This window comes from Drosophila sechellia, chromosome 3R (assembly GCF_004382195.2).
Source record: "Drosophila sechellia strain sech25 chromosome 3R, ASM438219v1, whole genome shotgun sequence".
Taxonomy (NCBI): domain Eukaryota; kingdom Metazoa; phylum Arthropoda; class Insecta; order Diptera; family Drosophilidae; genus Drosophila; species Drosophila sechellia.
Genome location: NC_045952.1, coordinates 18,123,865 through 18,142,757, shown reverse-complemented (window position 1 = coordinate 18,142,757; position 18,893 = coordinate 18,123,865). Strand labels below are relative to the sequence as shown.

Here is an 18,893-nt window from a genome sequence, read left to right as displayed (position 1 = left end):
GTTTGAATCGGAAGAACTATTAAGTGATTTTGCACGTTAAATAAAAGTATAACAACCTAATTTAAATTAAATAAGATAAGTTATCAGCTGAAGGTGATATTAGGCTATCAGCACAACGAATTCAGCCCCGAAACTATACTAGTTTGAATTCTAACGGCCGCCACACAAATGCTCAACAGCCGGCTGCAGTGTTAGAGAACATCGCAGTTTGCGGCACATGTGAAATTCACTTTTTTGGCTCGGCGTCTTCGTTTCTATTTCTTTGTTATAATTTGCATGCGGGTTCGAAACTCTCTTGATTTCAATTAATTGTTGTGTGCGGAAAACAAAAGAGCCGGGCCAAATGGATGATAATACGGAGAACACAGATGGAAAGCGCGGTGAGTGGATCTCAGCGTGCTGTGCTTCAAAAGCAACGGGACAAGTAAACCGGTGCTCCAAAGTCAGCCATTATCGAGGGGCTCCTTTCTCAAGCAGCTCGTCTTTTCATTCGATCGAATAAAACTTATCCTTTAACATTATTTCCTTATCCGTTTAATCCAATAAATATGGTAGTGACCCGGGCTCGAACTCGTCGCTTGTCCCTTCTCGATACGGACAGCCGTCCGAGCACTCCGCAGTTGGATACGGCGGCAGAACTCGGTAAGTTGTGGCCCAACTCGGATAAAACTGGTATCAAGTATCAAGTATCAAGTGGTATCAAGTCTAAGACAATGATTTCTCGTATTTAAAGCTGCCGCTTCGCCACGTGCCACACGCCGCACACGTCTGAACTCGTCCACTTTAGATGTGAGGACTCCAACACGGACCAGGCGCGCATCCTTGGCACGCGGTGAGACTCCCGAGCCGACGACGCCCTCTTCCGTGAAAAGGCCAACTCGCACGCCAGCTAAAAACACCAGATCTGTGCGCCAACAGCTTACACTAACAGAGGAACCGGAGGAAAATGAGGTCGTTCAGGAAAAGCCCAGCCCCAGTACAAGTCTTGTGCCCAAGGACGGCAAGGGTAAGGCACAGCGGAAGCCCAGTGTCAGTCCGAGTCCAAGGCGAACAGTCACACCCAATCAGCAGAGTGATGAGAAACGAGTGACGCGTTCTATGTCTCAGACTCCACCAATGGCCACTCGTTCGTCCAGTAATACGCCTCGTGATCTTAACGATTCACCCAAAGTTGAGCAAAAAGCATCAGATGTCGAGCCAGCGAAGGCTAAACCCAATATTAAAACCACTCCCAAGGTGGCCGTAAAGCTAGAGAAATTTTCAATGGAAAAATTCTCTGGCATGATGGGAAAGGCACAGCAATTGATTGTGTCGGATGAACTCAAGGATAATGGAGCTGTTGAGGAGCAAAATAAATCTATCGCTGCAGCCCATTCACAGACACCAGAAACACAAGAATCAGCTCAACCTGCCAAGGATGCTGGCAAACAACCATTCCTGAAGGCATTTACCACACTTTCAAAAATTCAAAGTTCAAGTAAAGCTCTTCACACTGATGAGAGCGCAGATACAACTACAAAAAAAACTCCAATCGCGACATCCAAGAAAATTGAAGAAAACATGGATGATGTGTTTGAAACATCACGCGTCGAGTCCCCTAAAGTTGAAAGAAAAATCGAGACTCCGCAGAAAGTTCATCCTGTTGCCACTTCTGAAGTTAAAGAAAACAGCGAGCCCGTTGGGGTAGACAATGAAATTAAAACGAAAACTGAAACTCCCCAGAAGGTTGAACCTCCTAAAATTGAAAGCAAAGTAGAAACTCATAAGCTAATTGATTCTCCTCAAATGGAAAAGAAAAGAGCTACTGCACAAAACGTTTCTACTATTGACTTAATGGACACAAGCCCAGAAAAAGATGAGTCCATGGAGGACCAAGAGTTTTTAGATGCAGAAGATTCGATTGTTCAGTTCGAGCCACAAAACGATAAGCCAGTAGAGAAACTAAATGAACTGGAGTTTGTAGACCTCGACGACGATGAGCCGGTACATCCGTCGGAAGCTCCAAAAAATAAAGAAAATGTCGAAGACAGTAAGGAAGTACTCCCAGATGATTCATTGGAAGATGAGAAGCAAAACGAAATCGATGTTACCGAGGGTAAACATCTGCCGGACATAACTTCCTGCATAAGAGCTCGTGCTGTGCGTTCCCCTGCTGTGGAGCAAAAAAAATCGGTGGACTTCAACAACTTTAACACTGATGTCATAGAGGTAGAAAAGAAACGGTTTCCCAAGACTCCAGGACGTGAGAAGGTGTCAGTCTGTCGCATTCTGACTCCCAAGCCGGAGACGCCCATAAAACTGGCTCTCCAAAAGGGTCGATATAGTTCCACACCAATATTCAAAGATCAGGAGCGTGGTCTGTCCAACTGCACGAAGGAATTGCATCCAGCACCTTCTCAAATTGATGCTATCAAGCCATTCGATGAGCTGGAATCAAAGAATGCTGAGGATGAGATGATGGAACAATCACGCATGTCAAAGCAAAAGTCTGAGAATAAAATCCTGGCTGGGCTAGAAAGCTTTGAGGAAGATGTTGAAGACCAAGAGGGTGAAGGAGAAAACGAGGAGGAGCACGAAGAAGACAAACCCATTTCCGAATTTGTGGATCTAGAAGCTGAAGATGCTGGGGAAGATTACAAGTCTGGAGATTCGATGGACAGTTCGATTCGCCGGGAAATGGAGGAGAATGAAATTCCAATCGATGGGGAGTCCGTTGGCAGTGAGGATACTGAGGAGTCTACCCCAGAAGAATCTGATGGCGACGATTCGTTTATTGTATCGGACAACGAAGATGAGGAGGATTTAGGACAGCTTTGCTACTCCTCCGACGAGGATGAAATTGAAGATGCTGAAGAATCTGAACAAGCTGAGAGTTCTAGCGTGAAACGTCGCCGCATTGTTATAGCGAGCTCCAGTGATGAAGAACATAGGAAAGTTCAGGACAATGACTCCAGTAAGGACAAAACAGAGAAGCCCAAAAACCAAAGCAACTGCTCATCCAATGCCAGTAAATTAAGCGAAGCAGCCCAACTGTTGAACGCCAGTGAGGAAAAATCTTCCATCTCGGAAACCGAGCTGGAAAGATCTCGCCAAGTCGCTCTCAACGAACTGAACAAATCGGAGCGGTTCAACAAGACAGAAACGCAACTCGATATCAGTGTCATGGAGGTGGACTCATCAGATAACGACGAGGAGGAGAAGACAGACAAGGTTGAAGTCAAAAGCAACAGAAGCCTGTACGAAATAGTGGATTCCGATGACGGGGAAAAGCAAGAGCAAGACGAAACTGATGCAGATAAACCAGCTGAAAGCGAAAACCATTCCGAAATTAAAAAAACTACATCTTTCAAGGCCCAAATCTCTGGAGCCAAGGGCAACAAAAGCGTAAACGATATAATGGATTATTATGAAACTGAGGACCCTAAGGAGGCCGATAAAAACGAGGAGTCTGATAAAGACAAACAAGCCGAAAACGAGAAGTCTGATGAAGATAAACCATCTGAAAGCGAAAGCCCTCCAACAATAAAAAAATCCACAATTTCCACTGCGGATGAAGAAGCTTTGCTCGCCGAATTGGCCTCTAGTGATTTGAGCCATTTGCAAAAAATGTTTAACCCTCTACAGAAATCCCGCCGCCAGTCATTATATGTCCCCAGTCCCGAGCTGGCAACCAAGAAGTCCAAGCTGAGACGCCGTAGTGAACTGGTTGAAGTTGGCAGTGACTTCTGCCCCTCGCAGTCCTTTGTCGACATGGTGGCCGAGAAAAAGCGGCAGAAAAACAAGCGCAAGCGCCTGTCGAAAAGCCTATCAGGCGCACCAGAGGATCTTGAGGAAATGGAGATCCAGCACGAGCGCAAGCGCCTTAAGAGCTCACATGGTGCTTCCACGGATTCCTTGGAGGAGGACAACGAAATCGAGACAATGACTGTCGCCGAGGAACATCAGAGCGACGGGGAAGTCTCGGAAAGTGAAGTTCCTAATGAAGAAACGGCCGATACCGAACCACCAGCTTCGGAATCACCTGAAGAAAAAGAAACTGTCGCCGTAGAGGAGGTTCCTATGGAGAAGCCGAATACTTGCGATTTACCGCCATCCGAGGAAAGACCTACAGAAATTGTGACTTCAAAACCGAAAGGAATGGCGCCGGTCAAGGTCGAGAAGACTGCCGAATATTACTTGGCATACTGTCACAACCTCCTGGAAGCTGCCAACGAGGCTAAGTTAAAGGAAAAGAAAGAGGTCAGTACCTTAAATAAAAAATCTCCTTTACCATTCACACTAAATTCGCTTATTCCTTACAGTATCTTGCCAGCGGAGCGAAGCAAAAGAAGCCAAAGCGACTGGCTGCGCAAGCGCCATCCAAGCCATTGGTCACCATGGGCTCAGAATCGGAAACCATTACAACTAAATCGTCCAAGCAGCCACCGGCGTTGAAGAAGGATGTAAAGCGCCTACAGGCAGCGCGTCAGGCTGTGAGTCATGCTGTTAATCTTCTCGCGCCGCCAAAAGCCAGCGACGCAGAGGTAAGCGTTAGTTAGTCGCCTGACAGACAAGAGTATAACCAAAAGTCCTTGCTCCTCCGCAGCCACGCACGCTCTCGCGTAAATTGTCGCCACAGCCGCCATTGGTGGACAAGAAATCAGCGAAACAGAAGAAGAAGGGGAAAAAGCAAAAGCCCCAGGAGGCGTCACCCCTGAAGAGCTCCGATGAGGAGAACCACGGCCATCGTATTCGAACGAATGCTGGCTACGTGACGGTGGTCGATGAGCCCCCCAATAAAGTTCCCAAAATCGAGCTGATTAAGACCAGTTCGGGCATGGTGCGAGTTGAGCCATGCACACCCAAACAGAAGTATTTCCGCGAGCTGCCGCCCACACCGAAAATGCATGGGTTCCGCGAGGAGCCAGGACCTTCCGGGATGTCAAGGAAGCAGGCCAAGCACCCAGCACAAAAGGTCGAACACAATTCCGCCAAACAGGCGGCGCTGCGCTTCAAGGAGCAGATATTTGCTCGCAGATCTTAGGATACATTAGACTTAGAGAGAAATTTGTGGAAATGTTAAATGTACACAATGCATACTTTAGTTGTCGTTTCTTTTCATTAGCATTTCCCCAATTGAATTTGATTCTATTATTTGTTCTATAGTTATTTGTTACGAAAGCCCTTGCTCTGCCATATATTATTTTGTTTCATTGCACATCACTTAACCACAATTACTTGCACATACCTCAGAAATTTATTTGTTTGTTGAATTCTTTCCGATTTATCCAGCTAACGCGAGAAAGTTTGTTGATCCAATCAAGATATGAAAACAATTAAAATTAATTTTAATGTTCCCGGAGCACCATCAATATAAGAAATTTCCTTTTTTTTTTGAACATGTGAGAAACAGAAAATAAAGCTATCGATACACACACAAAATGAAGGACGAAACTTTTTATTAGGGGTCCGAACATTAGGGGACATCACATCTTATTATGGTAACCCTATGATAAAACTCACATCTTTACGTTTTTCCCATCACTGACCAATATTCTGGATAAGTTGGCTGGTTGCACGAAACTTCTGCGACTAGTAAAAAATTTTCACTGGCACATATGGCTCACCATTCTGCATTGCGAATAATTTGTAAGTAAAATGCTATTCTATTCTCAAGATTGGTTATCCTATTTCGATATTTGCTTTTAATCCATGCATCAATTCAGGCTTACGCTTCGGGCGTAAGCTGTTTTCGTCGCTATCCCCTTCTGTGGCCAGCAAATTTAAAGAATCTATGAAGCGCAAACGCATTTCGCACAGTTTCTCGGGTCCCTCTGGAGAATTTGAGAGAAAAGGTTTGCGACAGATGAGGAAACGCATTAAGTTGGAGAAATCATTCGAAAGAACTCCCAAAAAGAAGTTCCAGAGCAAGAGGCATTTATCTCTTAAGGGACCGGCTCGGAAGAAGGTTACATCTGGACGTCGTGGGTCAATTGGCTTGCGACAGATGATGAAGCGCGTGAAGTTGGAGGACACCGACGAGAAGTCTTACAAACGATCTCCCAAAATGAAGGTCAAGTCAATGAAGCACTCGGCTCTGAAGGGACCGGCACTAATCATATTGCGTAAAAAGTTTGGAGTCCGCGTAGCTAGTGTTTGGACTGGTGCTGGCTACGTGTTGGTGATCAAGGAACCTCCTGCAGTAGAAATAATCCATTGGAGTTCCGGCAGTTGGCTTGAGAAGCAGTAATTTTTCCACAATATGAAAACTGAATATGTAGTGTCTATTATTTTTAATAAATGAACTGCAAGCTAAGAACTGAATTTAAGTGGTTATTATATCTTTGGGATAAATATTTTAGATATTTTGAAAATTTTGAGTTCATGTTTGCAAGTAGCCTGGTTGTCTAGTGTCGCACCACTAACCAAATAACCTTTTTACCGTTTTACTAAAATTCCCACATCTTATCGCACTTCGCTTGAATCTACACCAATTTTTCATTATCTTGATTTTTTGAATTTTCTACTTTATATTTGAACCGAAAATGGTGGTTACTCGCAGTGCAGCCAGGATGAAGCAGAACCAACTGGTGACTTTATCTGACCAGAACATCGTAGCAGAATCTTCGAGGACCAAAGAACCTCCTGCGCCTAAAAAGAATATAAAGAAACTTCCGGCTGGACGTCAGTGTGTCAAGGTGACTCCAAATCTTCTGGAGGAACAAGCATCTAATAAAAATGAAGTAAGAAATATTTACAGATATATAAATATTTGTTCAAAAATTACAAAATGAAAAATATTTAGAAAACAGGCACAAAAAACAAGGATGGAAAGCAACTGGACTCCAAATTGAGTTCCACAGTCCAAAGTCCAGAAACAGCGAGGTCCAAAGAATCTCCCAGGTCCACAGAAACTCTTGCGCCCAAGAAGAATGTGAAAAAAACGCCGGCTGCACTTCAGTGCGTCGACGCGGCTGCAAGTCTCCTGGCGGAACAATCATCTAATGAAATGAATGAAGAAGGACCCTCTGCGCCCAAGAAGAATGTGAAGAAACCGCCGGCTGCACGTCAGTGTGACAAGGTGGCTGCAAATCTTCTAGAGGCACAAGAATCTAATGAAAGTGAAGTAAGAAATATCCAAAGATATTCATTAATATATTAAAATATTACAAAATATAAAATGCTTAGAAAACAGGCACAAAAAAGAAGGTCGAAAAACTACCGTCATCCAAAATAAGTTCCACAAGTCCAGAAGCAGCGACCAAAGATAATGTAAAATGAAGATATGTATACTAACAATCTACAGTTTTAATATTTATACCATTCTAATTTTAGGCAAATCCAAATATGAAACCAAGCCTAAAGAAGTCGACAAAGAAGCAAAAGTCTCAAAAAGCTGGAAAAGATAACATCGAAAATGAAGCCAAATAAGTTGTATCACGTTGCGTTAATTGTTCTTGTTTTTGAGTTAAGTTTCAAAATTGATGTTAGTTAAACAGTTCCTTTTCTAAGCAAAAACAAAAATAACGGGTTTTCTAATAATAAAGAATGACGAACTGTTAGATTGCCTTTTAAAAAGCCGTTACACGCAGGGTTAGTTTCCGGGCTAAACGGTTACCCGAGCTCCCAACCTGCCACCGGTTGCGGTGCCGTGCATTGTCAACGTTTTCCAAAAACGGAGCTACGGTCACACCGGTCTCCTGCGCTCTCATTTTTCGTTCGAATTTTGACCGGGCGGGTTTGTTTTATCGCTGCTCCGCGACTTCGAATACGAGACCGGTATTGTGTGCTCCTGATAACTGCGATAAATTGAGCGCGAACGCCATGTCCTTTTGGAGGAAGTAGAATTTGAAAAGTGCCGAGATCACAGCTTGGATTTGCCAAGGAACAACGTTGTTACACTGAATATATTTTTTTGTGAGCTGTTTCGAAATAGAACCGTTAATTGGAATTGAAAGTAAGAAGCAGAGCGGTGGGCGATATTCCGGTGAAATCGTCGCCAGGCGGAAACATCGATCAAAACAAAGTGCATGCTAAAAACATAAAAGATATCAACATGTTCGAACTAGAGGATTATTCGAGCGGCATACACGAGGGATTCTTCAGCAAATATGCGGTAAGTTGAAACAAAAGAGGCGAGCTGAGCGAGAATAATAACTTTCCGCAAACATTTCGCCGGCCGGCCACACGCACCCACACACCCGCAATTTTTGAATTTAACGTTCGGTCTCCACGTTCCCCACACCCCAACTGTTCCCATACCGACCTGACGAGCAAAACCCACCACCAAGAACAGTTTGGCGGCGAAACTTTGGTTCCACTCGCCATCTCGCTCGCCCCTGCGGCCAAATATTCCCCGCCTCGCTCGCTCCAAAGCTTTGTTGTTGACTCGCCAATTCGCCCTCGCCGCGTTTAACGATTCTGTGTGTGTGTCTGTGTTTACATTTGATCGTTAAACTTTGAAAATTGCCTTTTCGCCCAATAAACTGATGATTAATTACAACCGAAACAGCGGAGCACCGATAATAAATAATGGAAGTGTAATACCATTGCGTTTGTGGAAGTCTGCTGTTTATTTTGGGGGTTACTAACTCGGCTAGCCGCAGAATTCACCTCTGTTAAGCGACTGTTATTCGCACTTAATTGTGGACATCAATTCACTTTTCACGGAAGGGGATTGCCTGTATTATTCTACTTGTATTATTAAGACACTTGGAGTATTTTACTTTGACGCAACCAGCACAAGTCTTTCTTTTGTTGTAGCCATTCGCAATTATTTGGCTTATTTATTTTCTGTCACACACAGCGGCGGATGAAACAATAGCACAGCTTAGGATATATTATTTGTTGTAAAATATAAGGTTTAAGAATTTCTTATATTCATTTTCAAAGAGAAACTCTTTAATTAAACACAGTATGAGAGGAGAAGGAACCAAAGAATGTTTTCAACTATAAGGATAATTATTTCGGCACACATTTTATGTATAATGTTAGAGAGTTTATCTGACCGAGTATTCACTGTAGAGTTACGGCGATTTTCCTATTCTACAGTCTAGCACAGGTTACTAAAATTGTAGTCCTATTTCCTTGGCCTTTAGTGTGTTCCTCCGCCGGTTCGCTGAGTTTTTCGTCTGGGGGCCTCTTCTTCGGCTTTTGCGTTTTAAACTTTTTGAAGGCCAATCGTTCACCTCGAATCTCTCGGTTTTCATCTGTTTTAGGCTGTTTTAGTCACAGACCAACCAAGTGGCAAATGATTTTGGGCCAGAAAGTGGGGGTAATGCTATGAGGTTTGAACTAGACTAACCGCCTAAATCGTCAGTTCGTCAGAGGAACTGACCTCCAGCAAAGTTTGCATATTTTCAAATGGAAAATCAAACGTAAGGACTAGGGAAAACACGTGCGCCTGTTATTTGCAACATGCAAAACTCCACACACGCACACACACACACGCACGCAGAATCTACAAGTGTTGCGAATTCCAAGTAAGCGTGTGCGTGTACGAAGGGGAACAAAGAAAAGCAAACAAAATAAATCGTTTCAGCTTTGTACGCTTGTGTGAGTGTAAGAACAAAAGAAAACCAAAAAGCAACAGTCGACAATAATTCCCACATCAAAAGCTTTTCTCCCACCTTCTCCATCTCTTTCGCACGGTTCTCTTTCGTCTCCGAGGTTTCGGCAACCTTTGTTGCAGCAACATGACAGCAAAGAAAGAAATTAGTGAAACAAAAATCAAAGCAAAAAGCCAACAAAGAGCAACTTCAAAGTTCAACGCGCTTTCCACTGGGGCCTTTCAAAAGGGGCGATTTCAGTGGGTGGCGACACACCTACCCCAAAATGCGCAGTAGGTGGAAAAGAGATGGGCGCACAAGGACTGTGGGAGGACTGCCACTTGTCTGCATTTCGCTCTGCTGCCGAATATGAGCGCCCAGCTGTATGCCGCATAGATTTTCTCACGGCCCCAGCGCACACACACCCATACACATGTTGGTACAAACACTCGTGTGGGGGGCAGTTGCTATTACCCATATGAAAGTTCAGATCTAGAGCGGCTAAATCTCGCAATACCAAAAAGATACTTGAAACTTTGCAGGGTAATATATAGACTAATTTAAATACAAATAAAATTACTTTGTGTCTACAAGTCATCAGCATTTTGAAGAAATCCCTTTCTTCTTTCTTTTAATTTAAATCTCCATGAAACCAACTGGTTTGTATGGCAATTAAGTTAATGAACAAAGAAGTTATGGAGCTTATATTTCGTAAAAATCGTAAGTTACCTCAGCAAAACCAACTAATTGCCCAAAAAACCATGAGAGCCTCAGCAAATGGATTTCCAGGCTAAAAATAAACATTTGGCAAATCTGATTTCTTAAAACACATGCAGTTAATGAATGAAATAACCTGAAGAATCTGAGGATTTACTTCCCGCTAAACCGAGAGATTTGAAAACGATTTACGACCCTGGATCATCCTGTGTGTTTAAGGATGTTACTTTGCGTTGGGAATCGGTCGGCAATTCAGGCAAGCGACTTTTATTGCACCATAAAGTAATTTACAAATGGGCGCTCATGACCTCAGGGAAGATTCGTCCAGAAAGGTCCACGGAAATCGTTGGTTTTACCTGAGTGAGGGATTCCATTGCATTCCACTCCTTACCATCCTCCTGCCATCATTATTTGCCATCTCTTCTTGTGTTTTCTCTGTGTGTCAGCAGAGTGATTTCCTCGGAGGTGAAAGGCGGAGAAAGATGGAAAATATGTGCAACAAAAGAAACGAAGCAGATGCAGGAAATGCGGGAGAACACGTACAACAATCGCCAGTGACGAATCCTGCCGAGAAAGGACTAAAATACCCTCGTCGGTAGCTCCTTGGTTCGTTGCACAACTTGAAAAGGCCAACTGCAGGCAGCTGCAACTGAGCAGCAACAACTTTTTATGTCCTACGATGGGGGGATGGAGGGGTGCTGAATTACCGGAGGAATGGGGGCTGTAGGCCTCGTCGAAGTTTTACTGACAACTTTTGCATTTTCCTTTAATCCCACCGATGGCCAAAAGGAGCTTGCTGTGAACTTTGCTCGCCTGTTCGATGCATTTTTATTTCGGCACATTTTTTCGAGAATTTTTTGGGGGGGCAAAAAAGTAAGAACAAAAAAAAAATACAAAAGTTGAGGAGTGGGGGCAGAAAAAGGTGGGCAGGCTTTTCAAACTGACTTCCTAGGCCTTTTCTCGTGTTTCTGAACGCCGCATTCGAAAGCCGGTTGATTTATTAGGTCTCTCGTGCTGAGGGATTTATTAACCCTTCACCCGCACACTGTCCTCGTTTTGCCCCCATTTGAAAAAAGGTGCGCAAAGTGGCAATTCCTTGGCACCGGAGGCCCGAGCTGTAAACTAATTAGAGCCAGGAAGTTAGCTTTCCGTTGACGCGAATGCAATTCTAAACTGTTTACGATTCTGGTTCTGCAATTGCAGCTTACGGCAGGAAGAGAATAGGAAGCTACAGTGGTCTACCGATAATGCGGATAACTTCTAAGATACGCAAATCGTATATTCCCATAGATTGATATATTTTTGTGCATCTAGTGTTATGACAAATACAGACGTATATGTTCATATTAATATATTCCCATACTCTTATGAAGGGTTCAAGATATCAAATTATATTAAAAAACCATCAAATTTACATACATGTAATTAGAACCCCTAAGTTCTGAATGGTGTAATTCATTCAATCGATCGCTTACTGTACCGCAAGCAGCACAACAAAACTAGAGACTTATCAACCCTCGAGTTGCAGCTGCCTGAGTCCGCTTCCCCTGCCCCTTTTCCTCCAATTTCGACTGGAAACTGGCAATTCAACAGAGGGCAGGCCAAAAGGTTATCACACAGACAGGAACACGCACACACACTCAACTTGAGCAGGAATTTAGCGAGGGGAGGTCGAAGTAAATCATCCAGCTGAGAAGGGGAAGTACCGACGTTGAGCAAAAACCTCTTCAGTCATTCTATCACTCCCACAATGGAGCCATATCATATCATCTACGTTCTATTCCGGTTGTAATGCTCAATTAATGACTGCGGGGGTGAAGGCGGAAGGGTTTGGAGCTGAGTATGCGGGTTAACTGGTGGCAAAGGGTTAAAGGGCTGCCGAACTTGCCAAACAAAAACACATAATTCAGCATGAAATCTGTACGAAATTGGTGAATCATATTCCAATTGGGGTAGATTAGGGCGAAGGGTTGGATATTTGGAGAGTTAAGGTTTGAATCATATCGATTTGTTTCGTTATATCATTAATAATACATTCAAATGCAAAGGGGAAACTGATTTATTTGGCTATTATCTTCTTAGGTTCAATAAACGTACGATATGATGGGAAGATCTGAGAACTGGCAGATGCATTTCGCCTCTATATCATTATTATGGATTGGGTCATCCAAACTAGATTTGCAGTCAGCTCTTTCTCATTTTCCGGCAACCTATGTATATCCTCCCTGTCCAAATATCAATTAAACCAAATCACGGACACTTTGTTTCATTGACTCTTATCGCCACTCAATACAAATCGATTGAAAACCAAAAAATGAGAAACTCCAGAGCACCACCAGCTGCTGAAAATTGCCAGCTGTCCCGGTCTTCTGTTTTCTTTCTTCAGGCTCCGTGACTTGTGACTGCTCCTCCTCCGAGTTTCCCTTTTATCGACTGTGTTGCATGTTGCATGGTGGCTGCATTCGAAGAGCAAGAAATAACGACTGCTGACTTTTAGCCCGGCTCGCTTGTTCGCTTATCGGCCAAACACCTGCCGCCAGCTAATTCGATTTTGTTTGGGCCAGGATGCGCCATCTGCGCCATTTATTTAGTGACTTCCCATTTCCCCAAGTGCATTTCAATAGCATAATGGGAAAATGGGCGGAAGCACTTGGATGCCACTTGAAATTTCGAACTGACAAAACAGGGATCCACAGAATTCCCAGCATCGCCCCTTTTGGCATTCCTCACATCCCGATTATTTCGTCGCAGACACATGGGATTTCGCATTGGGAATGGGGGCAATGGTGGGGATTTCTGGTGAAGGGGTTGTGAGTAGGATAAAGGTGCTTCTTTGAGGAGCAAACAGTTCTCTCTGCCTTTTTCAGTCTGATAAAAGGACCCCCGAACATGCGCCTGCACCAATTTATGATATCCTGCTAAATTATGCAACTTATCACTCTCGTGTGGCAAACTTTATATGTATAGTACGTACAAACATACAAATATCATCATTCCGCGGTTTCTATGTGTATGCTCTTGTCTATCGATTTTCCATCCTTCCCGCGCATAAAGCAAAAACACTTCAGTCGTCCTCGTTGAGGGTCACCAAGGGACCCCGCCCCCTTTTTTGGGGTCAGGTCAGTGTTTTGTGTTTTCTGCTCCGCTTCAAGGACACCTTGACATTGAACTCCCTCTCTCTCCACCTCGCTTGCTTTTCCTCTCGCCATCCCACTCACACACCGCATCTAACAGCAGCGCCACTTTTAACAGCCGCCCAAAAACTGTAAAGTACGAAAAGCATCCAATTTCATATTACATTTTTCCAACAGAGCTGCGAATAAAAACCGAAAAGAATACCAAAGTTCGCAAGCGAAAACAGCAAAAAGCAAAAGTACTCGCTCTGTTTTTGCTGCTTTTGCTTTACTTCGTTTCTGTTGTTGGCCGCCTTGTGTTTTCCGTTCTCAGTAACTCGCCGCATGTTTTGTTGCCTACTGTACGCGCAACAGAGGTCGCAACTTCGCCTCTGTGGCAGCTCTGTTGTGTACGTTCTATGTTTTTGTAAATTTCCTACCCTCTCTTTCTGGCTCTTGGTCATGGTCTACTCTCGCTCTCTGTCTCTCTCAACTTCGCCGCATACATAGAGGAAAAAAAGGGGAAAACAACAACAACAACGACTGAGAACAGCGCAAGCGAAGTTTCCCTATTTTTCTGTTTTTGTACGGCTTTAATATTCCCTTTTTGCCTCGCGCAACACTGAAGAAAATTCTGGAAACAACTACAAAAATTATTGGTTAAAAAAAATTTTTTTAATTGTTATGTGTAGATCCACATTCAAATTTAAAAAGTGAGTCACTTTTGGCCGGGAGGAAGAGAGCTTACGACACTACAGGCGCAGCAAGATCCCCGCGATTCCTCGATTGTGTTGCATAAAACTTTCAATTTTTCTGATATCCGGTTTGGCCATCAACTTTGTTGTTGCTGCTGTGTGGCCTTCCCGCGGCCTGGACCTCGACTCCTTTTCCTTTGCCTCCCACTTTTTTCGATATGTTTATGTTGTGTAAATACAGCGAGCGGCAAGATAATAGCATTTTAAAGATTACACGAAAAATGTCAACCAATATCGAAATATTTTTGTAATTTCTCTAAAATGTTTCTTAAAAGTTTCAACATTCAAACAATTTTATTAGACTGAAATGATTATCAATAACTTAAGTTGTGTTTATTTTGCTAGCCACCACTGTATTTACTGTCAGAAATGTTTACATGTTGCTGGTACTTTCGTTGTTGTACTGGTTCTGGTGTTGCAACATGAGTTATTTTCGTTGTTTTGTTGTTGTTGTTGGGCGTGCTACAGGGAACTCAGAAATATCCAAACCCCCGATTTTTTCCCTTTTTCTATCCTTTGGCCGTCTGCTTCGGTTTTGTTTATTTTTTTTTTCCTCTTACAGCCTGCCTGCCTTGGCGCGCAAAACTGGTTTTGAACTCGGCTCTGTTGCTCCTGTGGTCCCTCATTTGTTGTTGTTGCTATTTTGTGTATTGTTGTTGTCCGTGCCTCATGTAGAAAATGAAAACTTATACGATCCCCACAAATATCAGCACGGGGATATCGGATTCGTATTCGGACCCAGATTCGAGCGACTTGTGTTACAGATTTAATCATTATAATATATGTACATATGTATGTATGTTCTTATATACACACATATATGTGCGTCTATATGTGTGCAAAGGAATTGTAACCTACGAGTTCTTAGGAAAATAAAAGCGCGGGAAAACGATCAGTACGTGTTTCTGGATTTGTTTATGTTTTGATTTGTGCTAAGCGTAGCGGATAAAATGAAATAGTATATTCTTGCAGAGCGGGCAAATACTTGATTCCGATATAGTATGCAATAGCAATGCTTGTTATTTGAAATAAAAAATATAACGAATTTCTTATTTTTTAGGAGTTTCAGGATTTAAGACATTTTTTGATATTTTGTATTAACTATATTTATAATCAAATGTATTTTACTTCTACAGGATGCAGCTGGACCCTCGCTGGACTTTTATGTATCCGACTCGATGCAGGAGATGCTGAACGTGGACATCCGCGCAGAGATCGCCAATGTGGTGGGCAGTTCCAGCAGCGATTTGACCTCGTCCCTGGACCAAACACTGGAAGCTATATCCGCGATAAACAACAACCAGAGCAATGGAAACAGCAGCCATTCAGCTTCCTACAATGCGAATGCGAATTTCCTGACCAGCAGTGGACTCCACGCCTCGCCCACAGCGAAATGGATGGGCTCGTCGACCAGTTTGTGGTCCAACAGCGATTACTATGCGGATCTGGGGGCCTGTGTGAACCCCATTTCCGTAATGCCACTGATAAACTCGACTTCCGCAGGAATGTTCTCGCCAAAGAGAAACAAGACAGCCTCAAGTACACAGGGAAGATCGGGAGCGGTGCCCTCGTCGCCCAGCGCCGAAAGGGATCAGCACAAGTCGCACCTGACATTTTCGCCGGCTCAGATGAAGGTCAGTGCAGGCTCCATGCGGCGGGACCAGGTTATGGCACACATTCCCAAGCAAATATCCGTGGTCACGGGCACCGGAACCACAGCGCCCGCCACAATGGCCACAAATTCGGTGCTTCAACGGCGTAATTCCTCGGCCGTGGATGCTGTACGTAAGGATTTGGTCACAGAGCTTCGTAAAGCACAGTCCAGTCCAGTGCCCAATTCCTTGGAGGAGCTGGGCAAGGGAAAAGGATCAACACTGCTAAGTGCTAGCGTTGGGGCAACCAACACCATTAAACTGGCGCCCGGCATCGGTGGGTTAACCTTTGCCAACAGTGCAGCTTACCAGAAACTGAAGCAAACCTCCTCGGTTAAGTCACATGGCGGTATGTCGCCAGGAGCAGGATCCAATATGGGTCTCAAGCGTGAGGACTCAAACAAGCGAGGACTGCAGGCCAGCACCACACCAAAGAGCATTGCTTCGGCGGCAAACTCTCCGCATCATCAAATGCAGAGCAACTACAGCCTGGGATCACCATCATCACTGTCCTCCTCATCTGCATCGTCCCCCCTAGGGAATGTTAGCAACCTGGTCAACATAGCGAATAACAATACAAGCGGAGCTGGATCCGGCCTAGTGAAGCCTCTGCAGCAAAAGGTTAAATTGCCACCCGTGGGCAGTCCATTTCCCAAGCCAGCCTACTCGTACTCCTGCCTCATCGCTTTGGCCCTCAAGAATTCGCGAGCAGGATCCCTTCCGGTCTCGGAAATATATAGTTTCCTCTGCCAGCATTTTCCGTACTTCGAGAATGCCCCCAGCGGCTGGAAGAACAGTGTGCGTCACAACCTGTCTTTAAACAAATGCTTTGAGAAGATCGAAAGACCAGCGACGAATGGTAACCAGAGAAAGGGCTGCCGTTGGGCCATGAATCCCGATCGTATCAACAAGATGGACGAGGAGGTGCAAAAGTGGTCACGCAAGGATCCGGCTGCCATACGTGGAGCCATGGTATATCCTCAGCATCTGGAGTCCCTGGAAAGGGGAGAGATGAAGCACGGATCGGCCGATTCGGATGTAGAGCTGGACTCGCAATCGGAAATTGAGGAGTCTTCGGATCTGGAGGAACACGAATTCGAGGACACTATGGTGGATGCAATGCTGGTAGAAGAGGACGATGAAGACGAGGAGGAGGATGGGGATGAAGATGAGCAAATTATCGGCGATTTTGATGCCGAAGATGAGCGTCATACCAACGGAAACCAGTCGAACAACCTACCCATCAACCATGCACTACTTGGTCAAAAAAGTAACGACTTCGATATAGAGGTGAGTTTGAAAAATGATATTCGTGAACGTTCAATTTCAATAATTCCCATTCATTCTTCAGGTCGGCGATCTATACGACGCAATCGACATAGAGGATGATAAGGAGTCAGTGCGTCGAATCATCGCGAATGACCAGGCGCAGCACATCATTGAGTTGAACCCTGCCGATCTGAATGCCACTAATGGCTACCACCAGCACCCGGCATCGAAACGGCCTCGCGTCGACATTAACTATGCGATTGGACCGGCTGGCGAGTTGGAGCAGCAATATGGCCAGAAAGTGAAGGTGCAGCAAGTCATACAGCCGCAGCAGCATCCGCCCACCTACAACAGGCGCAAGATGCCGCTGGTCAACCGCGTCATCTAGAGCGGGGCACAGCCCAAAAACCCATTACATTAATCAATTAGTTTAAGACCTTTGGCATTTAAGAAACCCATGCTACGCTTAAACGTAATCCTAGAAGCCCCATCATCCAATATCGAAAATCAGTTTTCAGTTTCGTGTGCAAAACCCAAATTGTTATTAAATCTCCCTTCTTATTCGTAGTTCAGTTTGGCTGCTGTTTGATTTTAAATCTCGATTAGAGCCAGTGCCAACTGAAAAAGAGAGATAGCTTGTGCCCATTTGTTTTTGCTTAATTTAAATCTTTCTATAGTCGCTTCTCGAATAAATCTGTATTATAATGTTCCCAAAGAACTGAGATATTGCTCCACTTGACGATATTTCCGTTTTAATTTGCCTGACGCTTGAGGAGAAAAACTCAATAGGTTCCACTGACGACGCATGAAGCATGTTAATACTTTTTACCAGACTCGAGCTGGTTTGAGTTGCAACTTTTGATTTGATCTCCCTACTGACAAATAAATTTTCATCCTTCAATCGATAAGAAACTTGACAATGCATTTATGACAAACGATTCCACGCGTAGTCGTAGAATAATATTATTGTGCAACACAACGATTATTTTGACAACGAAATGTGAACAGTAGGTTTATATTTCGACCTTTTGTTGATTATTACACCACATGGTGACAATTTGCATTTGTTGCGAACATTTTCAGCTAACATTTAAGAAAATTGAAAGAGAATTGATCACACATACTTGCCGGTCCAGTATTCGTAAGCGAGGTATATTGATGATTTTTACAGAACTTTTATACGATTTGTACTATATATACATGGAAAACCAACAATTATTGTCGGAAAGTTCAGTCAATTAATAATATGGATATTATATAAGGCGGTTCCGTATGTAAATAGTTTACACGCAAAGAATAATTTGTATACTATGGCTAGATGTAAGTAACATGTATGTAAAATAATTTGTAAGCGAAATCCGAATTCCAAATAATACAAGATCCGAAAACCAATAAGACTTAAAAGAAGCGTACCAGACTAATGAACATGATCAGGCCTCAGAAGTAAATAGTACAAAGAGCTAGACATTTGAGTCCAAGCATTTACAAAGCCAACTCAAGGATGGCTGATGGAATTAAACCGTTTTTGTTATTACCCTTTTCTTTTGTGATGCTTCGACTTAGCTTGCGCAGTTAACAATTCCATTTACGAACCAGGAACATTCATGCATTTTTTGTTGTAATATTAGCACCTAATTAGCACTACAATATTGTATTTAATCCTTAAGTGTAGCTCTGTAAATCTGTAAGCTAAGAAAAACAATTTTTGTATAGAGTTGTTAGAAAATCAATTGACAAAAACAAATTGAAACCAAAAAAAAAAATAAATATAATAAAATTACACCAAATGTTGTATTATTGCCATGTACTTTTGAAACAAAACAATGAAGGTACGTAACAAATTTTGAAAGCTTCTGAGAT

General features: G+C 43.5%; 4 protein-coding genes across 4 annotated transcripts; all 4 read left to right on the top strand.

Annotated features, from left to right (window-relative positions):
• The first annotated feature begins 205 nt into the window (after positions 1 to 205).
• Positions 206 to 5,421, top strand: LOC6606961 (protein slender lobes). The gene is made up of 5 exons (XM_032723153.1): positions 206 to 380; positions 556 to 642; positions 734 to 4,239; positions 4,302 to 4,523; positions 4,586 to 5,421. Exons 1-5 carry the CDS (start codon positions 344 to 346, stop codon positions 5,021 to 5,023), a joined length of 4,290 nt encoding a protein of 1,429 aa, XP_032579044.1. The 5' UTR covers positions 206 to 343; the 3' UTR covers positions 5,024 to 5,421.
• A 45-nt stretch (positions 5,422 to 5,466) lies between these two features.
• LOC6606960 (slender lobes-like protein) lies at positions 5,467 to 6,285 on the top strand. The gene is made up of 2 exons (XM_032723161.1): positions 5,467 to 5,628; positions 5,706 to 6,285. The coding sequence occupies exons 1-2, from the start codon at positions 5,598 to 5,600 to the stop codon at positions 6,227 to 6,229; spliced, it is 555 nt and encodes a 184-aa protein (XP_032579052.1). The 5' UTR covers positions 5,467 to 5,597; the 3' UTR covers positions 6,230 to 6,285.
• Positions 6,286 to 6,399: 114 nt separating this feature from the next.
• Positions 6,400 to 7,541, top strand: LOC6606959. Its single transcript, XM_002031716.2, has 4 exons — positions 6,400 to 6,722; positions 6,785 to 7,105; positions 7,168 to 7,251; positions 7,315 to 7,541. Exons 1-4 carry the CDS (start codon positions 6,525 to 6,527, stop codon positions 7,408 to 7,410), a joined length of 699 nt encoding a protein of 232 aa, XP_002031752.1. The 5' UTR covers positions 6,400 to 6,524; the 3' UTR covers positions 7,411 to 7,541.
• Positions 7,542 to 7,691: 150 nt separating this feature from the next.
• LOC6606958 lies at positions 7,692 to 18,428 on the top strand. Its single transcript, XM_002031715.2, has 3 exons — positions 7,692 to 8,095; positions 15,249 to 17,054; positions 17,116 to 18,428. The coding sequence occupies exons 1-3, from the start codon at positions 8,036 to 8,038 to the stop codon at positions 17,419 to 17,421; spliced, it is 2,172 nt and encodes a 723-aa protein (XP_002031751.2). The 5' UTR covers positions 7,692 to 8,035; the 3' UTR covers positions 17,422 to 18,428.
• The last annotated feature ends 465 nt before the right edge of the window (positions 18,429 to 18,893 follow it).